At 42.6% G+C, this 19599-nt stretch overlaps 1 protein-coding gene across 1 annotated transcript in view; it reads right to left on the minus strand.

Annotated features, from left to right (window-relative positions):
- Positions 1-8140: 8140 nt before the first annotated feature.
- The window catches only part of LOC307025292 (uncharacterized protein), a gene marked incomplete at its 3' end in the record, with an annotated part of 71646 nt that continues 60187 nt past the window's right edge, over positions 8141-19599 (minus strand). The window contains exons 6-10 of the mRNA XM_079659929.1: positions 11861-12103; positions 11428-11672; positions 8897-10109; positions 8411-8842; positions 8141-8284 (exon numbers count right to left, since the gene is read on the minus strand). Of these exons, the coding sequence (XP_079516055.1) occupies positions 8141-8284; positions 8411-8842; positions 8897-10109; positions 11428-11672; positions 11861-12103 (2277 nt within the window). The remainder of the gene's footprint in view (positions 8285-8410; positions 8843-8896; positions 10110-11427; positions 11673-11860; positions 12104-19599) is intronic.

Raw genomic sequence — 19599 nt, forward strand, 5'->3', positions numbered from 1 at the left:
CGCTGGGGTTTACAGTCTCATAAACTCAGTTTGAAGTGCATTAAAAATAGTCTGAATAGATGAGTCAGCCCAAGCCACTCATTGATGCTCAAACACAATGTTTCACGGTGCAATAGTTGACACATTTCTTGGAGACTCTCTTACAGGTATAGGTTATTTTCTTATCAATGTGCATTATTGTAGCATTACGTTTGATTCAATTAGGGACTTTCCTTTTTAACAAAACCCTTGAAACTGCATTAGTAACAGTTTGTTAAACACATTCAGAGCAGAGGACATGGCACACTCACATGCTTTTATCATCTGTCTGTTTATTTTCATCCCACATTTAATAAGGGCCGAATCATGAACAGATTGTGATTTTTAGCTCATGGGCAGAAATTGCACTGTTATCATGGTTTGGCATTGCCCAGCCATGTTTGATTTAATTGGGAAAGGTATGGACTTTTTTATCAATGATTTTTGGATTTATTTTCACTCTTTTCAATCTGTTCTACTCTCATCTGATTGAATGAAGTCTATTTTCTCTCAGTCTTCTTCCTTTCTTATAACCTTCACTTATTTTCTAAAATGCAATCAACCATTCAATGAACAAGTCAGTAAATGTTCTGAAGTGGGTACAGCATGCTGGTGGATCCTGAGATGAGTGAGCAATAACATACATTTCTTAGACAACTTTGAAGCTGTAATTCCTGTTTTGTTGTTGGTCTGGCTCCTTCAACTCTGTAGTTCCAAGTAAAGCAGAAGCACCCCCCCCCCTCTCCCCCTTCAGCTGGGGTTAATCTGTCTCAGCTTTGACCACAGAGGCACAATCAGAGGTGGAAATGGGTGTTTTGTAATGTGTGCAGCATCACAATGCAGTCTGATCTCATGCTAATACACAGCAGGAGATTCAGCAGCCGCAGGAGGGAAACCTGATCTGAACACAACAGGAAATCTGCATGAGAAAGCTGTCAGGCTACTGAGGACACAGAGGGGGAGAGGAAGACACAGATATATGACAGAAAGCAGCTTTATCTCTATATGATGATGCAAAGAGACTCCGTGAAGTCTTCCCCTGACTGATGAAGGAAACTCAGCGTTTTAAATCAGTCCTTTTATCTGAACTGCACCATCAGGGCTGCATTTACATCACACCCCCCTGACCGGCTGTAAGCAAACATTGTCTAAAGTTCACAGATTTATAACCTTAATAAGAGTTATCAGCAGTGTCTCACTGAGAGATACCGCAGGTCATTCCTTCCTGCACGTGTCAGACTGCACAGACACCACGGGTCCTGGTGGACCCCCACAAAATACAGAGTGTTTAAATCTTGTGCAATAAACCCAGGATGTGCAATATACTGTGCACACTTTTATCGGGGCAATCCTATAGTGCAAAAATCATAATAATGTGTATGTGTTTTAACAATATCTCAAAATGGTGACACCTTACGCTCACTATTTAAATGGTGCTACTCATTTTTAGACATGGATGAGTACCTCTTCGTCTTTCATTTTATGTGTGAATGTTGTTTTTAAACTTTTTTGTCCTCTCTTTTCTCTATATTTATAATGGCAGCTACTCTATATTATTCTTTGACTTTGTACCTGCTTTGTCACTTTTGCTGTTACGCTGTACATTTCCCCACTGTAGGACTAAAGGCCGATACACCAACCTGAGACCAAAGAACGCGTACCGAAGGCGTCCCGACCTTTACGTCTGCTACGTCGCCTGCGTCAGCTACGCAGCCCACCTACGAACACACAGCAAAGACTTCAGTCGACGAGTGGCAATAACTGTCCTTACCAGCAGGCAGCGGTAGTGTGTATTCGTCATTAAAAAGAGGCAACAGCCAATCAGAGTGATTTCTTTGGCCGACTTTCTTTTATGGGCTCAGAACAGTCTCATAATACACACATGCACACAGAAGGATTCACACTTGTATTTCCGGATCCACACTTGTGTTTTTCAATGCACACACAAATGTGTTCCGTTTCATATACAGTGGGGCAAAAAAGTATTTAGTCAGCTACCAATTGTGCAAGTTCTCCCACTTAATAAGATGAGAGAGGCCTTTAATTTTCATCCTAGGTACACTTCAACTATGAGAGACAAAATGGGGGGAAATAATGAAGGAAATCACATTGTAGGATTTTTTATGAATTAATTGGCAAATTCCTCGGTAAAATAAGTATTTGGTCACCTACAAACAAACAAGATTTCTGGCTCTCACAGACCAGTAACTTCTTCTTTAAGAGCCTTCTCTGTCCTCCACTTGTTAACTGTATTAATGGCACCTGTTTGAACTCGTTATCAGTATAAAAGACACCTGTCCACAACCTCAAACAGTCACACTCCAAACTCCACTATGGCCAAGACCAAAGAGCTGTCAAAGGACACCAGAAAAAAAATTGTAGACCTGCACCAGGCTGGGAAGACTGAATCTGCAATAGGTAAGCAGCTTGGTGTGAAGAAATCAACTGTGGGAGCAATTATTAGAAAATGGAAGACATACAAGACCACTGATAATCTCCCTCTATCTGGGGCTCCACGCAAGATCTCACCCCGTGGGGTCAAAATTATCACAAGAACGGTGAGCAAAAATCCCAGAACCACACGGGGCACCTAGTCAATGTCCTGCAGGGAGCTGGGACCAAAGTAACAAAGGCTACCATCAGTAACACACTACGCCGCCAGGGACTCAAATCCTGCAGTGCCAGACGTGTCCCCCTGCTTAAGCCAGTACATGTCCAGGCCCGTCTGAAGTTTGCTAGAGAGCATTTAGATGATCCAGAAGAGGATTGGGAGAATGTCATATGGTCAGATGAAACAAAATATAACTTTTTGGTAAAAACTCAACTAGACGTGTTTGAAGGAGAAAGAATGCTGAATTGCATCCAAAGAACACCATACCTACTGTGAAACATGGGGGTGGAAACATCATGCTTTGGGGCTGTTTTTCTGCAAAGGGACCAGGACGACTGATCCGTGTAAAGGAAAGAATGAATGGGGCCATGTATCGTGAGATTTTGAGTGACAACCTCCTTCCATCAGCAAGGGCATTGAAGATGAAACGTGGCTGGGTCTTTCAGCATGAAAATGATCCCAAACACACCGCCCGGGCAACGAAGGAGTGGCTTCGTAAGGTCCTGGAACTTTTGTTATTGAACAAATACTTATTTTCCAAACAAATTCGTTAAAAATCAGACAATGTGATTTTCTTAATTTTCTTTTTCTCATTTCTCTCTCTCATAGTTGAGGTATACCTAGGATGAAAATTATAGGCCTCTCATCTTTTTAAATGGGATAACTTGCACAATTGGTGGCTGACTAAATACTTTTTTGCCCCACTGTACATGTAAATAAAATCCAAACACAGAAAAAAGTTTTACATATGTATTTTTGATCCACACATATTTGTTTTCCGTTTAAATCCCCTGAACCTGCAAACACAAACCGCTTTCTGTGCACGGATCGCTGTGCATTCGTGTGTGGGTTTTTTGAGACTCTCTTGACGCTCACCCGATTCGTACTTGTAATTTCTCTCATCTACAGCCAATCAGATGTCTCCTCAATTCTAAGCCAATCACATGAGCGCGCCCCCACGAGGGTATGATTTCTTGCGTTCATGACACTTCATATACGCATTTTGCCCAGTCCAGTCAGCTTGCTAAACAGAGGGCGGAGCTTCAGGTGATCATGCAGAGCTGCATGTCTCCGTCAGACTCAGCAGCGGATCTGATCTCTCTCTCGCGTCCGGTTACACTTCACTCGCGTTTATGTCCATATCGATCAGATCCAGCTCTCCTGATCAGCCTTTATAGAGAGCACCGATCAAACTATTAAGAGTGAATATCGGCCGATAATGACCGGCGGGGCTCCCCCCGTTGACAGTTCACTGTCTAGCACTGGCTTCGTAGTGCACTGATCGATTAGGCTAAGCTAACCTGTAGCTGCTCCCTCCACACTCACAACAACTTCATACACACATAAATAAAGCAGCTGTATTCGCCATACAGGAAACACACATTTAAAACGGTTTTGCCTGCCGTTTTTTTGTACACACAAGCATTCATCAATGGTTCGGAAAGTGACGCTGAACCTTAATAATATAAAGGCTTATATTTGCATGCATTTCCTGTTCGGAAAGTGTACTGAGAGTGGAGGTGTCCTGAGATTAGTGCCTGCAGGCAGGCTCCATGGACCTGTCAGCTCCGGACTGCGCAAAATGCGTACATGAAGCGCTACATCATGAACGCAATAAATCTACCCTCGTGGGGGCGCGCTCATGTGATTGGCTTAGAATTGAGGAGACATCTGATTGGCTATAGATAGAAACAATTACAAGTATGAATCGGCTGACCGTGAGGGGAGTCTCAAAAAAGCCATACACGAATGCACAGCGATCCGTGCACAGAAAGCGGTTTGTGTTTGCAGGTTCAGAGGTTTTAAACGGAAAATAAATATGTGTGGATCAAAAATACACATTTAAAACTTTTTTCTGTATTTGGATTTTATTTACATGTAAATATGAAACGGAACACATTTGTGTGTGCATTGAAAAACACAAGTGTGAATCCTTTTGCAGATCATGAAATACAAGTGTGAATCCTTCTGTGTGCATGTGTGTATTATGAGACTGTTCTGAGCCCATATTCTTTGGCCGGTTCAACATGTTGAATCGGCCACGGGAGGTGTGAAAATGTGCCGTAAAGCAACGACGGCTGCCAAAATCGGGTAGGTATGTCAGGGCCTAAAGGAATTATGATTCTGATCATGAATAAAGTTTCGAAAAACAGTGAATAATGTGTCACATAGATCTAGACGGAGAGAATCAAACCAACACGACTTGCTGTTACTCATTTCCCTGTGTAGCCAGAGTCTGGTATGTTTCATGCTGTAAAGCTTCACTGTCATATAAAGAGTCACGAACAGAACATGTGAGGCGCTCCACAAAGCTGCAGGATCTTCACTGTGTCTCCATCTGGTGGCTCCTTTAAAAACACATTCATAGAGTGTGGACAAGTAAAAGGGTGAGTTCACTAGATTTTATTAACCAGCTGCATCCAAATCATTCAGCATAGATAGATACTTCACTTTAATGTCACTGTTTCATGCGTTAAGTATTTGGCTTAAGATACACATCATTATACAAACTGTATACAGACTGATCTCTGCATCGTCTTTCACACACACAATGAACATGAAATGTTCACATATTACACTTCCAACATACTTCATAAATGTCCCTTTAATGCCTGTCAATCACTCCTAAAGTGCCTTATATTACCAGCCTGTGACTACCTCATGCACATAATAAGCTAGCATTAGAGACAGAATGGACTAGCCCCTAGAGAAAGAATAAAACATTATGTTCTTGTATCAATAAACTTCCTTGTGCGTTATATTTTTCGAAATCTTCCTCCTACAGTTCAATACATTGACGCCTTAAAGTGGAACTGGAGGCGGAAGTGCTGATAAGCCCTGGATCTGTACCAAGACATGAGTGCATTAAAAATAGTCTGAATAGATGAGTCAGCCCAAGCCACTCACATGACGCCGCTAAGGGACCTTCTTAGTGTGAAGAATTATTTTGTAGTCCTAGCTGATGATTCATTTATTAAGTTTTTTCGTTTTGCTTTTGGCAAGAGTCTATTCACGGGATTTATTTAATTTAAAAAAGGCCTTCTTATCATAAAGCACACATCTACATGCCTTGATTATGTCATTATTTATATAGCTTTATTTTAAATAGTTTCTAAGCTCAATAATAAACGCAGATAATATTTGACCAGAATTTCTCCCTTTTGTCTGGGACATTGAAATCTTCCCGGAGATGTAAATGGCACCAAGGATTTCTATCTGAAACGCTGGGCTACAGGTAAGTCCAATCAGGAGCTGACAGGAAGTTCCTGCTTTCTTCTCCGTTCACGGCATACAGCGGGCTATGAGAATGTTCGCTGTATCGTTTGACTGTTTCAGGGAAGGACCGACACAACCACCATAAAGCGTCCAATGTTGGGAGCGGGGCGACCTCTTTCAGCCAAAAACGGCCCTGTGGACATTAACAATATCCCCAAGATGATCAATGACAATATCAATCACATGGCAGCCCTGCACTTAAAGAGCCTGTGACACGGGTTTCCCCCATCATCCAAACCCATCAATTTTAGTAAATATTCTCCCCTTGAAACCGTTACTGAACCGATTTGGGATATTTGTACTTTGATAACCATTAATCTCCCCTTCAATCTTGACCATATTCTGGATCTTCTCTGGGATTCTTCAAATCCCGCCAAATTATGTGTGACGTAATTGCGGGCCAAGCGCTCCAGCGGCACCGTTCCGGATCCCAGCATATGCATGCAAACGCACGATGGCGCACACAGCAGCAAGCTCAGACAGCGATGACAGTTTAATTTTGAACGTGTCTGAGAGCTCATATGAGGCTGAAGGATCGGAAAGTGATAGTCATGACATCGTAGACGATATTGGCTATATGCCCTACAGATTCTAACCATATGCCTCTGAGTCTGAATCGGATGAAACAAACTCCGAGTCGGACAGTGGAGACGACAACCCGCCCGACGATCGTGAGATACCTCTCTGGTTTGTAAACTATTTTATTTATGGAGTTTGACTAAATAACGATTCTGTTTTAAAATAATGACAGTGGACACTAATCAGTTTATGTTTTATCTGTTAGAAGTTTAGGAATTAGGTGCGTCAATATGGGCAATAATACGGTCATGTAGCCAGTGGTGGACTGGGGCTAAAAATCATCCCGGGACTCTCGACCGGCCCACTTTGGTACCGCTAGCAAAGGGGGAGTGGGGGATGTGCTAGTGACTTATCCAACCGGCCCACTTCAGTACCGGCCCATCGGGATTCGTCCCGATGGCCAGTCCGCCACTGCACCCAGCCCAGCCCACGTAAACTGTCAACGGGGGGAGCCTCGCTGCGGGGAAACGGTGGACCTAGTGTCCCGATCGGAGTGGGAATAATAATAATAATAATAATAATAATAATAATAATCATGATCATAAATCATAATCCGTGCATTTTATCCATTAATATCCCCAACATTGTGGTAAAAAAAACACACGTTTAATCCACGTTGGTGTACTACAACTACAAAAAGCATCGGTTAGTTTTTTCGTCCGGAAATGCAGACCGGCTCAAACAAACACATTTTAAATCATCTTCCTCACGATCATTTAATGTATCATATATTCGCCGAATTGACATGAAAGCACTAATAAATGTAGTTTCATCCATTTGAGTTTACAACTACAAAAATAATCGGTTTGTTTTTATATCACATCCGACGGGAGGAAATTCAGCAGCTCTCACTACCGATTTCTAATCCTAATTTAATCATCATCTTCACCACGATCGTTTATGTTTATGTTCGCCGAATTCACATGAAAGCACTGACAAATATGAATATACTGAAGTCAACTTCATTAAAACGTTATTAACGTGCCTAAACTCAGTAATTCACCATTTCTATGCATGACAACACACTTTGTCCGTGTTTGGTTCTCTCGTCGCACAGTGAAGCATTGCCGCATTGACGCACTTCCGGCTTCCCCCAAAACCTCAAAATGAGTCGAAGGAATTTCCCCGCGATGTTCGAAATTATTGATATTTATCGGAACAGTATCGCACCTTCTTTTTTAAGCTGACGGTTCGAGATGACTAGTAGCCCGATATTTCATTGCACAACAGTTGTTGGAAGGCTGTCACAGGCTCTCTAAGAAAACACTGCTTTATTATCTATTTTAAATCTCTGAAATGGCATCATCATTTATAGTTTATATTTATTGTATTGAAAAAGACTTAGCCCTAAACTACCGATTGAGACCATGAACTCATAAGGGAAATGTCCACTGAGGTAAAATATGGAGTGGTCATTTCTCCCGTAGTTTCTGAACAATATGACTTCTTAGTGCAACGAGTGGAGTCACCCCCTGCTGGCCATTAGAAAGAATTCAGGTTTAAAACCTCAGTTTTGGCTTCAGTCTTCAAACCCAGAGATTCTATGTTGGTAGACAGCCTTTTAGGAGATGAAATAATGACTTCATCCATTTGTCAAATGTCCCCCAAATGATCAATGTCCTTCACATATTATGATCTTCGAGAAATCAGAAGGTTTCAACTTTCCTCCTCTTCTACCTCTTCCTCCTCCTCAGTGACTACATCCTGGTCTGCAGTGTCGGCCATCTTCCAGCTCAGAGCCCACTCTCTGCTGGGCCCCCCCTTCCCTCCATGCAGTCCCCTGTGTCTCAGGGTGCGGTGCTGGGTGGGGAAACGCACCACCGTGTCCTCTTCTGGCTTCTTCCAGCGACAAATCCTCCACGACTCTTTCCAAGCCTGCAGCTCTTCCATCTCCCCATCTTCCTCCTCCTCCTCCTCCTCCTCTACATCTCCCGATCGGTGGGGGAAGGCAACCATCCACGAGTGCTTCCAGGAGAGGAAGGAGTTGTTGAGTTTGTGGAACTGCAGGTGGAGCGGGACATCAGCTGTCTGTTTGATCCGGGTCTTTACTTTGTTCTCCAATATATCATCTGCTTCCTCAGAGTCATCTTCCTCCTCTTTCTTCACCTCTTCCACTTCTGCGTCTTCGTTTTCAGGTTCATCCTTTTCCACCTCATCTTCTTCTTCATTTTCCACCTCCATGTCCTCCTCCTCCTCTTCACTTCCTTCTTCATTTTCCACCTCCATGTCCTCCTCCTCCTCCTCGCCTTCTTCTTTGTCCTCCTGTTCCTCCTCTTTCATAACTTCTTGTTCTTTTTGCTCTTTTTCTAACCCTTCCTCTTCCTCTTCTTCCTCGCCTTCTTCTTTGTCCTCTTCTTCCTCCTCTTCCACATCTTTGTCATCCTCCTCTTCATCTGCTTCTTTCTTTTCTACTTCCTCCTCCTCTTCAACACATTTTCCCTCCATGTGTTCCTTTTTGACTTCATCCTCCTCTTCCAAGTCTTTCTCCTCTACATCTGTCTCCTCTTTGTTCTTGTCTCCAGCTTTCTCTAGATGTTCTTCTTCATTCTCCTCCCATTCTTCATCCATATTGTATTCCTCCTCCTCCTCCTCCTCCTCCTCCTCCTCCTCCTCCTCCTCCTCCTCCTCCTCCTCCTCCTCCTCCTCTAAGTTTTCTTCCTTGTCCTTCATGTCTCCTTCTTCCTCTTTCTCCTCCTCATCTGATGCTTTGTCCTCACCATGTTGGTGTATGTTCTCATTCTCCTCATCCTTAGCAACTTGTTTGTCCCTGTCCTGATGTTCTCCCTCCTCCTCCTCCTCTTCCTCCTCCTTAGGCACTTCATTGTCATTATCCCTGCCTATGATTTCTTTATTTTCCTCCATCCTGTCATGCAGTTCTTTGTCCTGCTCCTCTTCATCCTCTTCCTTTAGTACTTCTTTGTCCTCTTCATCCACATCTTCATCATCATCCTCTTCTTTTTCGTTCGCTCTCTTGTCCTTGTTTTCTTCTTTATCCTCCCCCTCTTCATCTTCTTCTTCACTTTCCTTGTCCTTATCCACACCTTTGTCCTCCTCTTCCTTACATAAATATTCCTCTTGGGTTTTGTTTGTTTTGTTATCTTCCTCCTCCTCTTTGTTGAATCCTCCATCATCCTCTTCCTCCTCATCTACTCCTTCATCTTCCTCCTTATCCTCTTCATCCTCCTTTTTGTTTATTTCTCTGTGTTCCTTCTTCTTGTGTACTTCTATATCTTCCTTGTCTTCTTCTTTGACCTGCTTTTTGTCCACATCTTCCTTCTCCTCATCCTCATCTACTCCTTCGTCCTCCTCTTCCTCCTGCTCCACCTCTTCTTCCTCCTCCTCCTCCTCTTCCTCGTCCACCTCTCCTGCCTCCTCCTCCTCCTCTTCCTCCTCTACCTCCTCTTTATCATCCATGATCTCCTCCTTCCCCTCCTCCTCCTGCGTCTCCAGTTCTTCCTCTTCTGGTTCTATCCATCTCTTAGGAATCCTCCAGGCGTCTGTCCACTCTGTGCTGTCCGTCAGCTCTTCGTCCAGCTGTGATGTGAGGAGGGTGTTTGTGGCTTTACATCTCCTGGTCAGCCTGGCGCTGTGTCGGTGTTGGGACTGTAGTGAAGCCCTGCACCACCTGTGGAGGAAGTCATAGTTTCAGATCAGTCTGATGAACGGTAAAGCATTTAACCACTGTCAACAGACTGAAGAGTGGTGGAAGGTTTTAGAATCTCTGGTCACTTTGACCTTCAGTAATAAGAGGTTGAATACATATCCCAGAAAAGCCATATGATATTATATGTGTATATATTATCTCTTATTGTAACCAATGTCAGAACCCATGTTCTATTTTGTCTGCAACAATACGCCTCATTAAGCAAGACCCCTGCTGTTTCGTAATTTGCGTTCTTCTACATTTGCTGTTTTAGGTGCATAAGTGTCTTCCAATGCGAAGTATGGACAAATGCATTCGGGAAGGTGACAGGCTGCCATTCTTTGGGAATGGAATCACCAAATGGCACCATGGCAACAACTCAGCTATTCAAGATTCAGGAGTCGCCCAGAGTCACCACATTGAGGGCTTGAGAAATGTTGTAGTTTACACATGTATGGAGACAAATAATCACTGTTTGGTTTCCATTGGGAAACAAAAGCAGAGCTGTTAGCTCCAACCAACTCTGTCAAAGTCGTTCAAACTAATGTGAGAAAGATCAATAGTTACAGGTAACAGCTCCCCATTTGATGCTATTTCAATTTAAAGACTTAAGTGGACTTGAAAACAATGAGTGGAAATGAATGAATTTGTTGTTCGAAGAGGCCTCAGTATGTGTGAACATGACTGAGTACAATGCTCACGGGAATACACTGTCATACATGAATTGTTCATAAAATACCATTGTGGTGTAATGCATACTGTAAATAAGAAGTGGAATTAGTCAATGTGATGTCACGTAATGGTTTGTGTACCAAATTTTAGAAACATTGTTTTTGGCAATTTGGTGAAGGTGTTTTTAAGCAATCACAATTCAAAAATTAACCATAATTTACTAAATACACTCTGTCAAAGGATTACAGTAGTACAATGACAATGTGAGCAACACTCAAACCTGAATATGCTGTAATAGCAACCTGTCAATCACATGGCAGCCCCCCCCTTAAGAAAAAGCGTATTTCTTGTCTATTTCAATCTCTGAAATGTGATCATAATTTATTAAATAAAAATCTTGCAGTATTGAAGAAGACTTCTTCTAATAATTAATAATTAAAACACTGATATATTTGATGTTGTATAAAGTAACAACACATATTTATCTACCTCTCTCTGTTCTGCTACATCCTTTTAGTTTTTTTGACCTGGCTGCTTATTCTGATATTTGAAACTGCCAACAGATAAATGTAAAGAGGTTGATGCCTGAAAGTGGATCAACATTAGGCACGGGACCCTTCGCACCAACCTGATCTGCTGACTGTATCCCCAGCAGGAGTTCCAGTTCTTGTGACATTCTTCTTCTTCCCCCACAGGAGCTGCACCGAGCAGCCAGGAGTCGCTCCAGTCAGGCAGGAACACGTCATGAATCCTCGTCATCAATGTGGTTTCAGTGCTGGGGCTTGTAGTCTGGGTCTCTTCTTCGGTCATGTCTATTGGTTCAATTTCTACCTCTGACATTTTCCATGACTCCTCCCAGTCTATGGGCTCCTCCTGTTGGGTGATCACCAAATATATAATTAAATAACACTAATAAAAAGGGGGTAATCATCTGCATCAAGCATCTGGCCTCTGACCTGAAATGTTATATTTTATGTCTGAGTTTACTTGTGTAAGGCCAACAAAGTTAAAAGAGCGAAAGAAAACAGGATCATATTTCTTGTAAAGATGTTGATCCCCACCGGTTCCTCTAGTTGTTGTACTTCGTCAATCTTGTCACTGAGGGTTTCTTGGTAACTTGGCCAGATACAATCCCACTTTTTTTTCTCCTGTCTGAAGGGAAAGTTTATGAACTTCCATGTGCCAGCCCAGACAGGAAGAATGTAAACTAATATCTCAGCTTTGCAAACCAGTTTCCTTTCAAACAAAATCTCCCATTGGTATGGTTTCTCCTCAGAGCACTCCAACTGGACAGGACTCTTCACCTAGACAAGGGAACAATGAAACAAAAGATGGTTTTATAAGTGCTATTGGTCTCTTCATACCTATCGTACAGTTGTCTACCCTCTTTTGAGTTTGGGAGGTCATTGTTGAATCAACTTTATAAGATATACAGCAGGTGACATCAACAGGAACCCTTTATCAGATTCACTGACTATCCTGTTAATATAGTTTTTTCATTAACATGTATTAAATTATTTCTAATAATCTATTCTCTTCATTTTATAGCTTTTCTCTGTGTTGTGCTCGGTTGCGCCGCGTCCAGTAATGGTTGTTAATGTTGGAGCTTTCATACAATCATATTAAAGTCAGAATGTGTTGCTGGCTCAAAGTAATCTGACCTGAGGCCAGAATCAACAGTGCGGGTCGAAACTGTTGCATTGACCAATCAGATTTCGAGTTGGCGACACCAGGCCGTCTAGCAGGCGTACGATGACGTCGGCATTTTCACGTCCCGATTGGATTGTCCGCTCTAGCAAACACTAGTGTGTGTAACGGTAGCTACTGGTAGCGACCTGCTGGCACAGCCTATGTATTGTCCTTAGCAACCTGCATAAGGTAAAATATTTGCGTTTAAATTTAAAGCTGTTTTTTCAACCCACAATGGCTGACAGCAGAGGGTACATTTATTTGATAAAACTAGCAAGCCTGTCGCAGCCGGGGAAAGGGTTTGACCCATACTTGCCAACCCTCCCGATTTTCGCGGGAGACTCCCGATTTCATTGCCCTCTCCCGGTTTCCTCCCGGGGTAATATTTCTCCCGCATTTCTCCCGATTTCTGACAAAATCAGATTTACTCAGGACTGTTTCCACTCGGACTTTAATACAGCTACACCATTGTTTGGTTTCCATGGTAGCACGTCTCTTTAGTAGCGCGCGCAACTGAAAGTCTTAGAGGGTGAGGCAGATAGTCACAGAAAATTGAACAAGAATCGACAACTCGACCCTCTGCTCACTCCTTTCCTGTAAAATAAAGGTCCAGCCCACACATATGCTCCATCAAGGATGGTGCTACACAGGGCCGTTTCTTCCTATAGGCAGACTATGCGGGGGCATAGGGCCCCCGCGGCCACTAGGGGGCCCCCAAGCTGAAAGTATTTTTATTTTTTGTATTCGTCCGAAAAACAAAAAGTTTAATTCATACACACAAAGATGAACACAATTAGTACAAGCGGGAGGGCTGAAGCATAGCTTGTGAAAGTAGCCCTCCCGTGCATCATCCTAATACAGCGGCATTATTGCGTCAAAAAAGTATAGAAATGAAGGAGTACAAAGAAATAAAGAACACAGGAGAAAAAATTAAATAAAAGTTAAGGCAGAAAAACAATAAATGAACAAAAATATAAATGCAACACTTTTGTTTTTGCTCCCATTTTTCATGGGATGAACTCAAAGATCTAAAACATTTTCTATATACACAAAATAACCATTTCTCTCAAATATTGTTCAAAAATCTGAAAAGATCTGTGATAGTGAGCACTTCTCCTTTGCCGAGATAATCCTTCCCACCTCACAGGTGTGGCATATCAAGGGGTCTGATTAGACAGCATAATTATTGCACAGGTGTGCCTTAGGCTGGCCACAATAAAAGGCCACTCTGAAACGTGCAGTTTTGCTTTATTGGGGGGGTCTGAAGGGGTCCGAAAACCCTAGGGTTAAACCCTAACCCTAACCCTAACTTGTCACCCATCTCCTTCGCATAGAGTTGATCAGGTTGTTGATTGTTTTTATTTATTTTTTATTTAACCTTTATTTAACCAGATAAAAAGCATTGAGATACAATCTCATTTACAATGCTGACCTGGCCAAGAAGGCAGCAACGTTACACATAATACATAACACAAACATATAAAATACAGAGAACATAACTAAGAAAACAAAAGACGAAAAAAAGCAGTTACTACATTGTGCACATTAGGACAGTAAGAAAGGCACTACTTATTACTGCAAGAGCAGCTGGTGGTAAGGACTTCTGACAACTTCAATTTAAAACAGGCTATAGAAACAAGTGCCGTCAGTTTGAGGCGTGATTGAAGGTCATTCCAAGACCAAGGACCATAATAAAAGAGACTCCTTTTTCCAGCCTCAGTCCGCACAGCAGGAACCTGGAACCGTATCAAGGCACTGGATCTGAGGTTGTAAAAGTCACAAACTGGAGCAAATCTGGCACATATGTAGAGTGGAAGATTTCCTAAAATGGCTTTATACATTAATAAAAACCAATGCTGCATCCTACGCATAGTGAGTGAGGACCATCCAGTTAGGCTATACAGTGTGCAATGATGAGTCCTATAGGGTGCATTTGATATATAACGCAGTGCAGCATGGTAGAGTGGGAATGGAATTTGGAATGTTGGTCAACTCCTCTTCACTGGCTGTGCGAAGTTGCTGTATATTGGCAGGAACTGGAACACGCTGTCGTATACGCCGATTATTTGTAAAAAGCCAGGCCCCCTCCTGTGTTCGCAGTGGCGTTTTTATATGTACAAAAGTGGTGGGGCACAAAAAACGTAGATGTCTATATAAGCTTCTGCAGTGAGGTTCATGGCCGGTATGGCATGGCACTGACTCTTCATGTTTACAAATATTATATTTTGACCTAAATCAAAATATAATATTATTTTCAAAAGGTTTTTTTGTCTGATGCTTCGATTAATTTTAAACAGACAGTTCAACTGAAGGATACCCAAAAAATGTTATTTTATCATTTAAATATTGAATTGTTCTCTCTTAGTAAGATCCCATTTTCAATAAAATGGTGGTCTTACCTTGACTTGAAGATGAAGTCCATTTGCCTATCCTTGTGGACAAAAATCTCTATTACTTTTTTTAAAAAGCCCTCCTTATCTTCTTGTAGTTTCAAAAGTCTATCATGAATCTAATAGATAGATTTATGATTAGAAAATTATAAAAGTAGGGTAGACATGTGGATATTATCCGGCTGAACAAAACGTGCATTTATCTAACAGCTACGTTTCCCACAGATCTTATTTCCAGCTATTTTCTAAAATCCCATGGAGAAATCTCATTGCTTTTTTGTGGAGGGGACGCATGCGCAGCTTACTTCCGGGTTTTAGGACGCATCTCTCCTCTCCTCTTCACATACCACACTTTTCGCGGTACACGTACTTACATCCAATCAGCTCTGAATGATGTGAGATGATGTATGTTGGGGATGGCAGCTCAGTGCCCCTATGGTCATTATTTTTTTGCCACTCACATTAAATAGGACAATACTCTGAGCATGCGCAGTGTAGTTTTTATAGTCACCGTTCACTTAGACAGGGAGAGGGAGGGGCATGATCGGGTTGTGTCCCACATAGCTCTAAACAGCTCAATAGGCACACACTGTAGACACTAATTAGAAGAACACAGACTAAAACAGCAATGAGACGAATCAGATGATTAAACATGATCTTAAAATATATATAATATATTTTGTTATTATTTTTTTGCATTTTTTTGTAATCATTATTTGTAACTTTCTGCTGACACTAGGTGGGGCTAGTGTCACCTGCCCCTAATGACCAGTCGCCACTGTGTGTTCGGTGAAGCATTAAATGCTTACAAATCCAATGTAGGATATAAAAACGACTAAACTGCAATGATAGCAAAGCTGAGGCTTGGGTTTTTGGGGTAATAAAGTCCAAATCATCGTTGGGCTGACAGCATTTATTGACATAGAGGAGCCTGAATGTTTACCTTTTTAATATAATTTTTTGTAATTTTCAATTGCTTGGTTTTCGTGAAATTAGCCTGTAAAGTGTAACAGATTGATGCATCTCCACAGATCATCTTAAAGCAGGTGTCTCAGACTCCAGGCCCGCGGGCCAAATGTGGCCCGCGAGACAGTTTCTCATGGCCCCTTTGTTGATATCATGTAATAGTGTTAATCTGGCCCGCGCGTTTACGTTTGCGCTTTATATTTCAATTTTATTTTTCCCGCTGCTGCTGCTGCTGCTGGCAGGGAACTGCTGCGCGGAGTTCCCTCGCCCCTCCCCCCTCCGAGGGAACTCCGCCACACGTCAATCAAATGCGTGCAGCGGAATTAATCCAGACAGAGTGATCCACAAGTGACACAGAGTGGAAGCAAAATATATCGCCATGTCTTCATCAAAACTTTCAGGGAAAAGAAAAATCGAGGATGACCACAGAACATTTCAGGAGAAGTGGGAGACTGAATATTTTTTTGTTGAGTACAGGGGAAACGCAACGTGCCTTATATGCAAAGAGAAAATCGCTGTATACAAGGAGTATAACGTCAAACGTCACTACTCAACTAAACATGCAGAGTATGCAAAATACCTGGGAGATGAGAGAGAGAAAAAAGTCACAGAGCTAAAAAAGATTCTATGGAAGCAACAAAATCTCTTCAAGAAAGGAAGCAATGAGGCTGATTTAGCAGTCGAAGCTAGCTATGTGGTGAGTGAGATGATTGCTAGAGCGGGAAAGCCGTTTACGGAAGGCGAGTTTGTAAAAAAACGCATGTTGCAGGCTGCAAGTATAGTCTGTCCGGAAAAGAAGGGTCAGTTCAACAACATCAGTCTGTCAGCTAGCACAGTGGCAGAGCGTATTTCTGACTTATCAAGTGACATATATGAACAGCTGTGCGATCAAAGCCAACTTTTCCGTGCATACTCTGTGGCTCTTGATGAGAGCACAGACATCACTGACACCGCTCAGCTCGCAATGTATGTCCGTGGTGTTGATGACAATTTTGAAGTGACAGAGGAGTTGCTTGCAGTGAAACCAATGCATGGCCAGACCACCGCTCAGGAGATATTTCAGCAACTGTGTGATGCCATTGCGGATATCGGTCTGCCATGGAAGAGGTTTGTTGGAATTACGACGGACGGAGCGCCATCAATGACAGGGAGAAAAAACGGGCTGGTGGCACTTGTTCAAAGAAAACTGGAGGAGGAGGGTGTGGAGGAGGCTATTGCTCTGCACTGCATTATCCATCAGCAGGCCCTTTGCAGCAAATGCTTGAAGTTTGACAATGTGATGTCTGTCGTTGTGAAATGCATCAACCATATCAGATCCAGGGGCTTAAAGCACCGCCAGTTCCGTGCTTTTTTGGAGGAAATTGAGTCAGAATATGAGGATGTGCTCTACTTCACAGAGGTACGTTGGCTCAGCAGGGGAAACGTCCTGAAGAGGTTTTTTGAGTTGAGAACAGAACTGAAAGTATTCATGCTGGAGAAGGGTGGGATGGCTGTTCCCGAGCTGAGTGATCCCAAATGGCTCATGGACTTAGCTTTTCTTGTTGACATCACGCAGGAGCTGAATGCTCTGAATAAGAAGTTGCAGGGCCAGGGCCAGCTTGTTAGTGCAGCATATGACAATGTCAGAGCATTCTCTACAAAACTGATGTTATGGAAAGCCCAGCTCCCTCAGAAAAACCTCTGCCATTTCCCAGCATGCAAGGCTCTCATGGACAGGGACACAGCATTCAGTGGTGAGAAGTATATTGATGCCATTGTGAAGCCACAGGAGGAATTCGATCGGCGGTTTGCAGACTTCAAGACACACAGAGCCACTTTCCAAATGTTTGCAGACCCCTTCTCCTTTGATGTGGAAAATGCCCCTGGTGTGCTTCAAATGGAGCTCATCAACCTGCAGTGCAATTCTGAGCTCAAAGCCAAGTTCAGGGAAGTGAATGGGAAAACAGACAAGCTTGGACAGTTCATGAGAGAATTGCCCCCCTCCTTCCCTGAGATTTCCAGGATGTTCAAGCGGACCATGTGCCTTTTTGGGAGCACAGTGTGAACAGCTCTTCTCCACCATGAACTTCGATAAGTCAAAGTACAGGACCAGACTTACTGATGCACATCTTCAAGCCATACTGAGGGTTTCAACTGCTTCCTCCCTCAAACCAAATGTGGCTCAGCTGTGTGAGAGGAAGCGCTGCCAGGTCTCTACCAGCAAGGAGTAGGTAAGAAAGAGCAACTGTACATAGTTATGTTGTGAAGAACAGTTCATGTTAAGAAGATGTTGAATAACTGTTAATGTTGTATTTTTTAATAAATGTTTTGCGGAATATTTGAAGCGGCCCAGACTTGCCCAGACTCTACGTTCAGCGGCGCCCAGGTAAATTGAGTCTGAGACCCCTGTCTTAAAGGCTTCAGAATCCCCCCCCCATTGTAGTTAAAAAACTGTCAAAACTAGGGCCCCCAAACAGCATCTTGCATAGGGCCCCCAAAAAGCTAGAAACGGCCCTGGTGCTACAGGCCGCAAGGCAGTGCACTTACAACTGCAATAAGCATATTAATGTTAATCTAATACAGCTCCGGCGATCCACTAGCCCCCCTGAAGGATTATTTGAATTATTTGAAGTATTAAAGTAACGGGGTATGACAGGAAAGTAAAATCTGGTATATTCCTTTTAATGCCACCTTATTTATATTCATGTGTGTTAAATTTGAAGGGACAAAGTATCTTTTCCTCTCCCAATATATTGAGGTGAATTCTGTGTGTTTAGAGAAGGATGGGAGCAGGAGATCTCCATATTTGGGAATAGTGCCAGACGCTGGAATGCTTCCCTCGTAAAAGAAGGATGGGTGCGTGGCACAATCTTGTAGCAGATGTGTATGTGTTTTCATTGAAGTAAATATAAATGCTACATGATTACTGGTCAACTATACCTCTGTTCTTATTCTTTCATGTGTGGGTACTAAATGGCTACAAACATTGTGGAGAAATTAGCTTAAACATCTTTCATTACTCTATATGAAATGGAAGCAGTTTTTTATGACAGGGACGAGAGAGGTGGGGGAGGGACGCATTCCAGGAGTTTCAGCATGTCAATTGTCAGGGGAATCGACTTGTTTTCAATAGAGGTGTGTGGTTAGTTACTTTGTGTTAATAATAGCAGTATGTGTAAAGGAAGCTGGAAATATACAATGTGAAACCTTTTATTTGAAGTAAAGATGTGAACAATAGCTCAAACAAATGGAGGGGCTATAGGACTAATAAGGGTGTTCTCCATAGGTAAGCCTGTGTGAAGTTTGACTATTTGAAAAGCATCTCTAATACTGCTTAAGAGTATAGGTAATGTGTTCCTCGTTGTTATTGATATGAAAGTAATTAACATGTATTACGTATATTTAGCCAACTATAACAACTATATCTTAAAACATACTTTTAACTTGTGTGTGGCAGTCAGGAGGCGGGAAGATGGACACAGGGACCAAGGGCCATAAAGGAGATGTGTGTGTGCTGGCTACAAGCTGCTGTGTCGCACTGATTGGGTGCGACAGGCCATGTGTTCGTCTCTGCCAATAAGATGACCTCTGGGGGAAAGCACGTACACCTCCTCCTCCTGTGTTTTAGTATGAAAGCCTGTGTTTTCCTTTGGTTCGCGCTCTTGTTTTTCACCAGCCGTTCCTGAGACCTGTCTCACACGGGTGGTAGAACCTGAGCCCGGAGTACTCTGCAGAGTGCTTCGTGATTTCTTTGTATTTGTATTTTGTATCGTTAC

The sequence above is a fragment of the Notothenia rossii genome (assembly GCF_949606895.1).
Source record: "Notothenia rossii genome assembly, chromosome: 11".
NCBI classification, from domain to species: domain Eukaryota; kingdom Metazoa; phylum Chordata; class Actinopteri; order Perciformes; family Nototheniidae; genus Notothenia; species Notothenia rossii.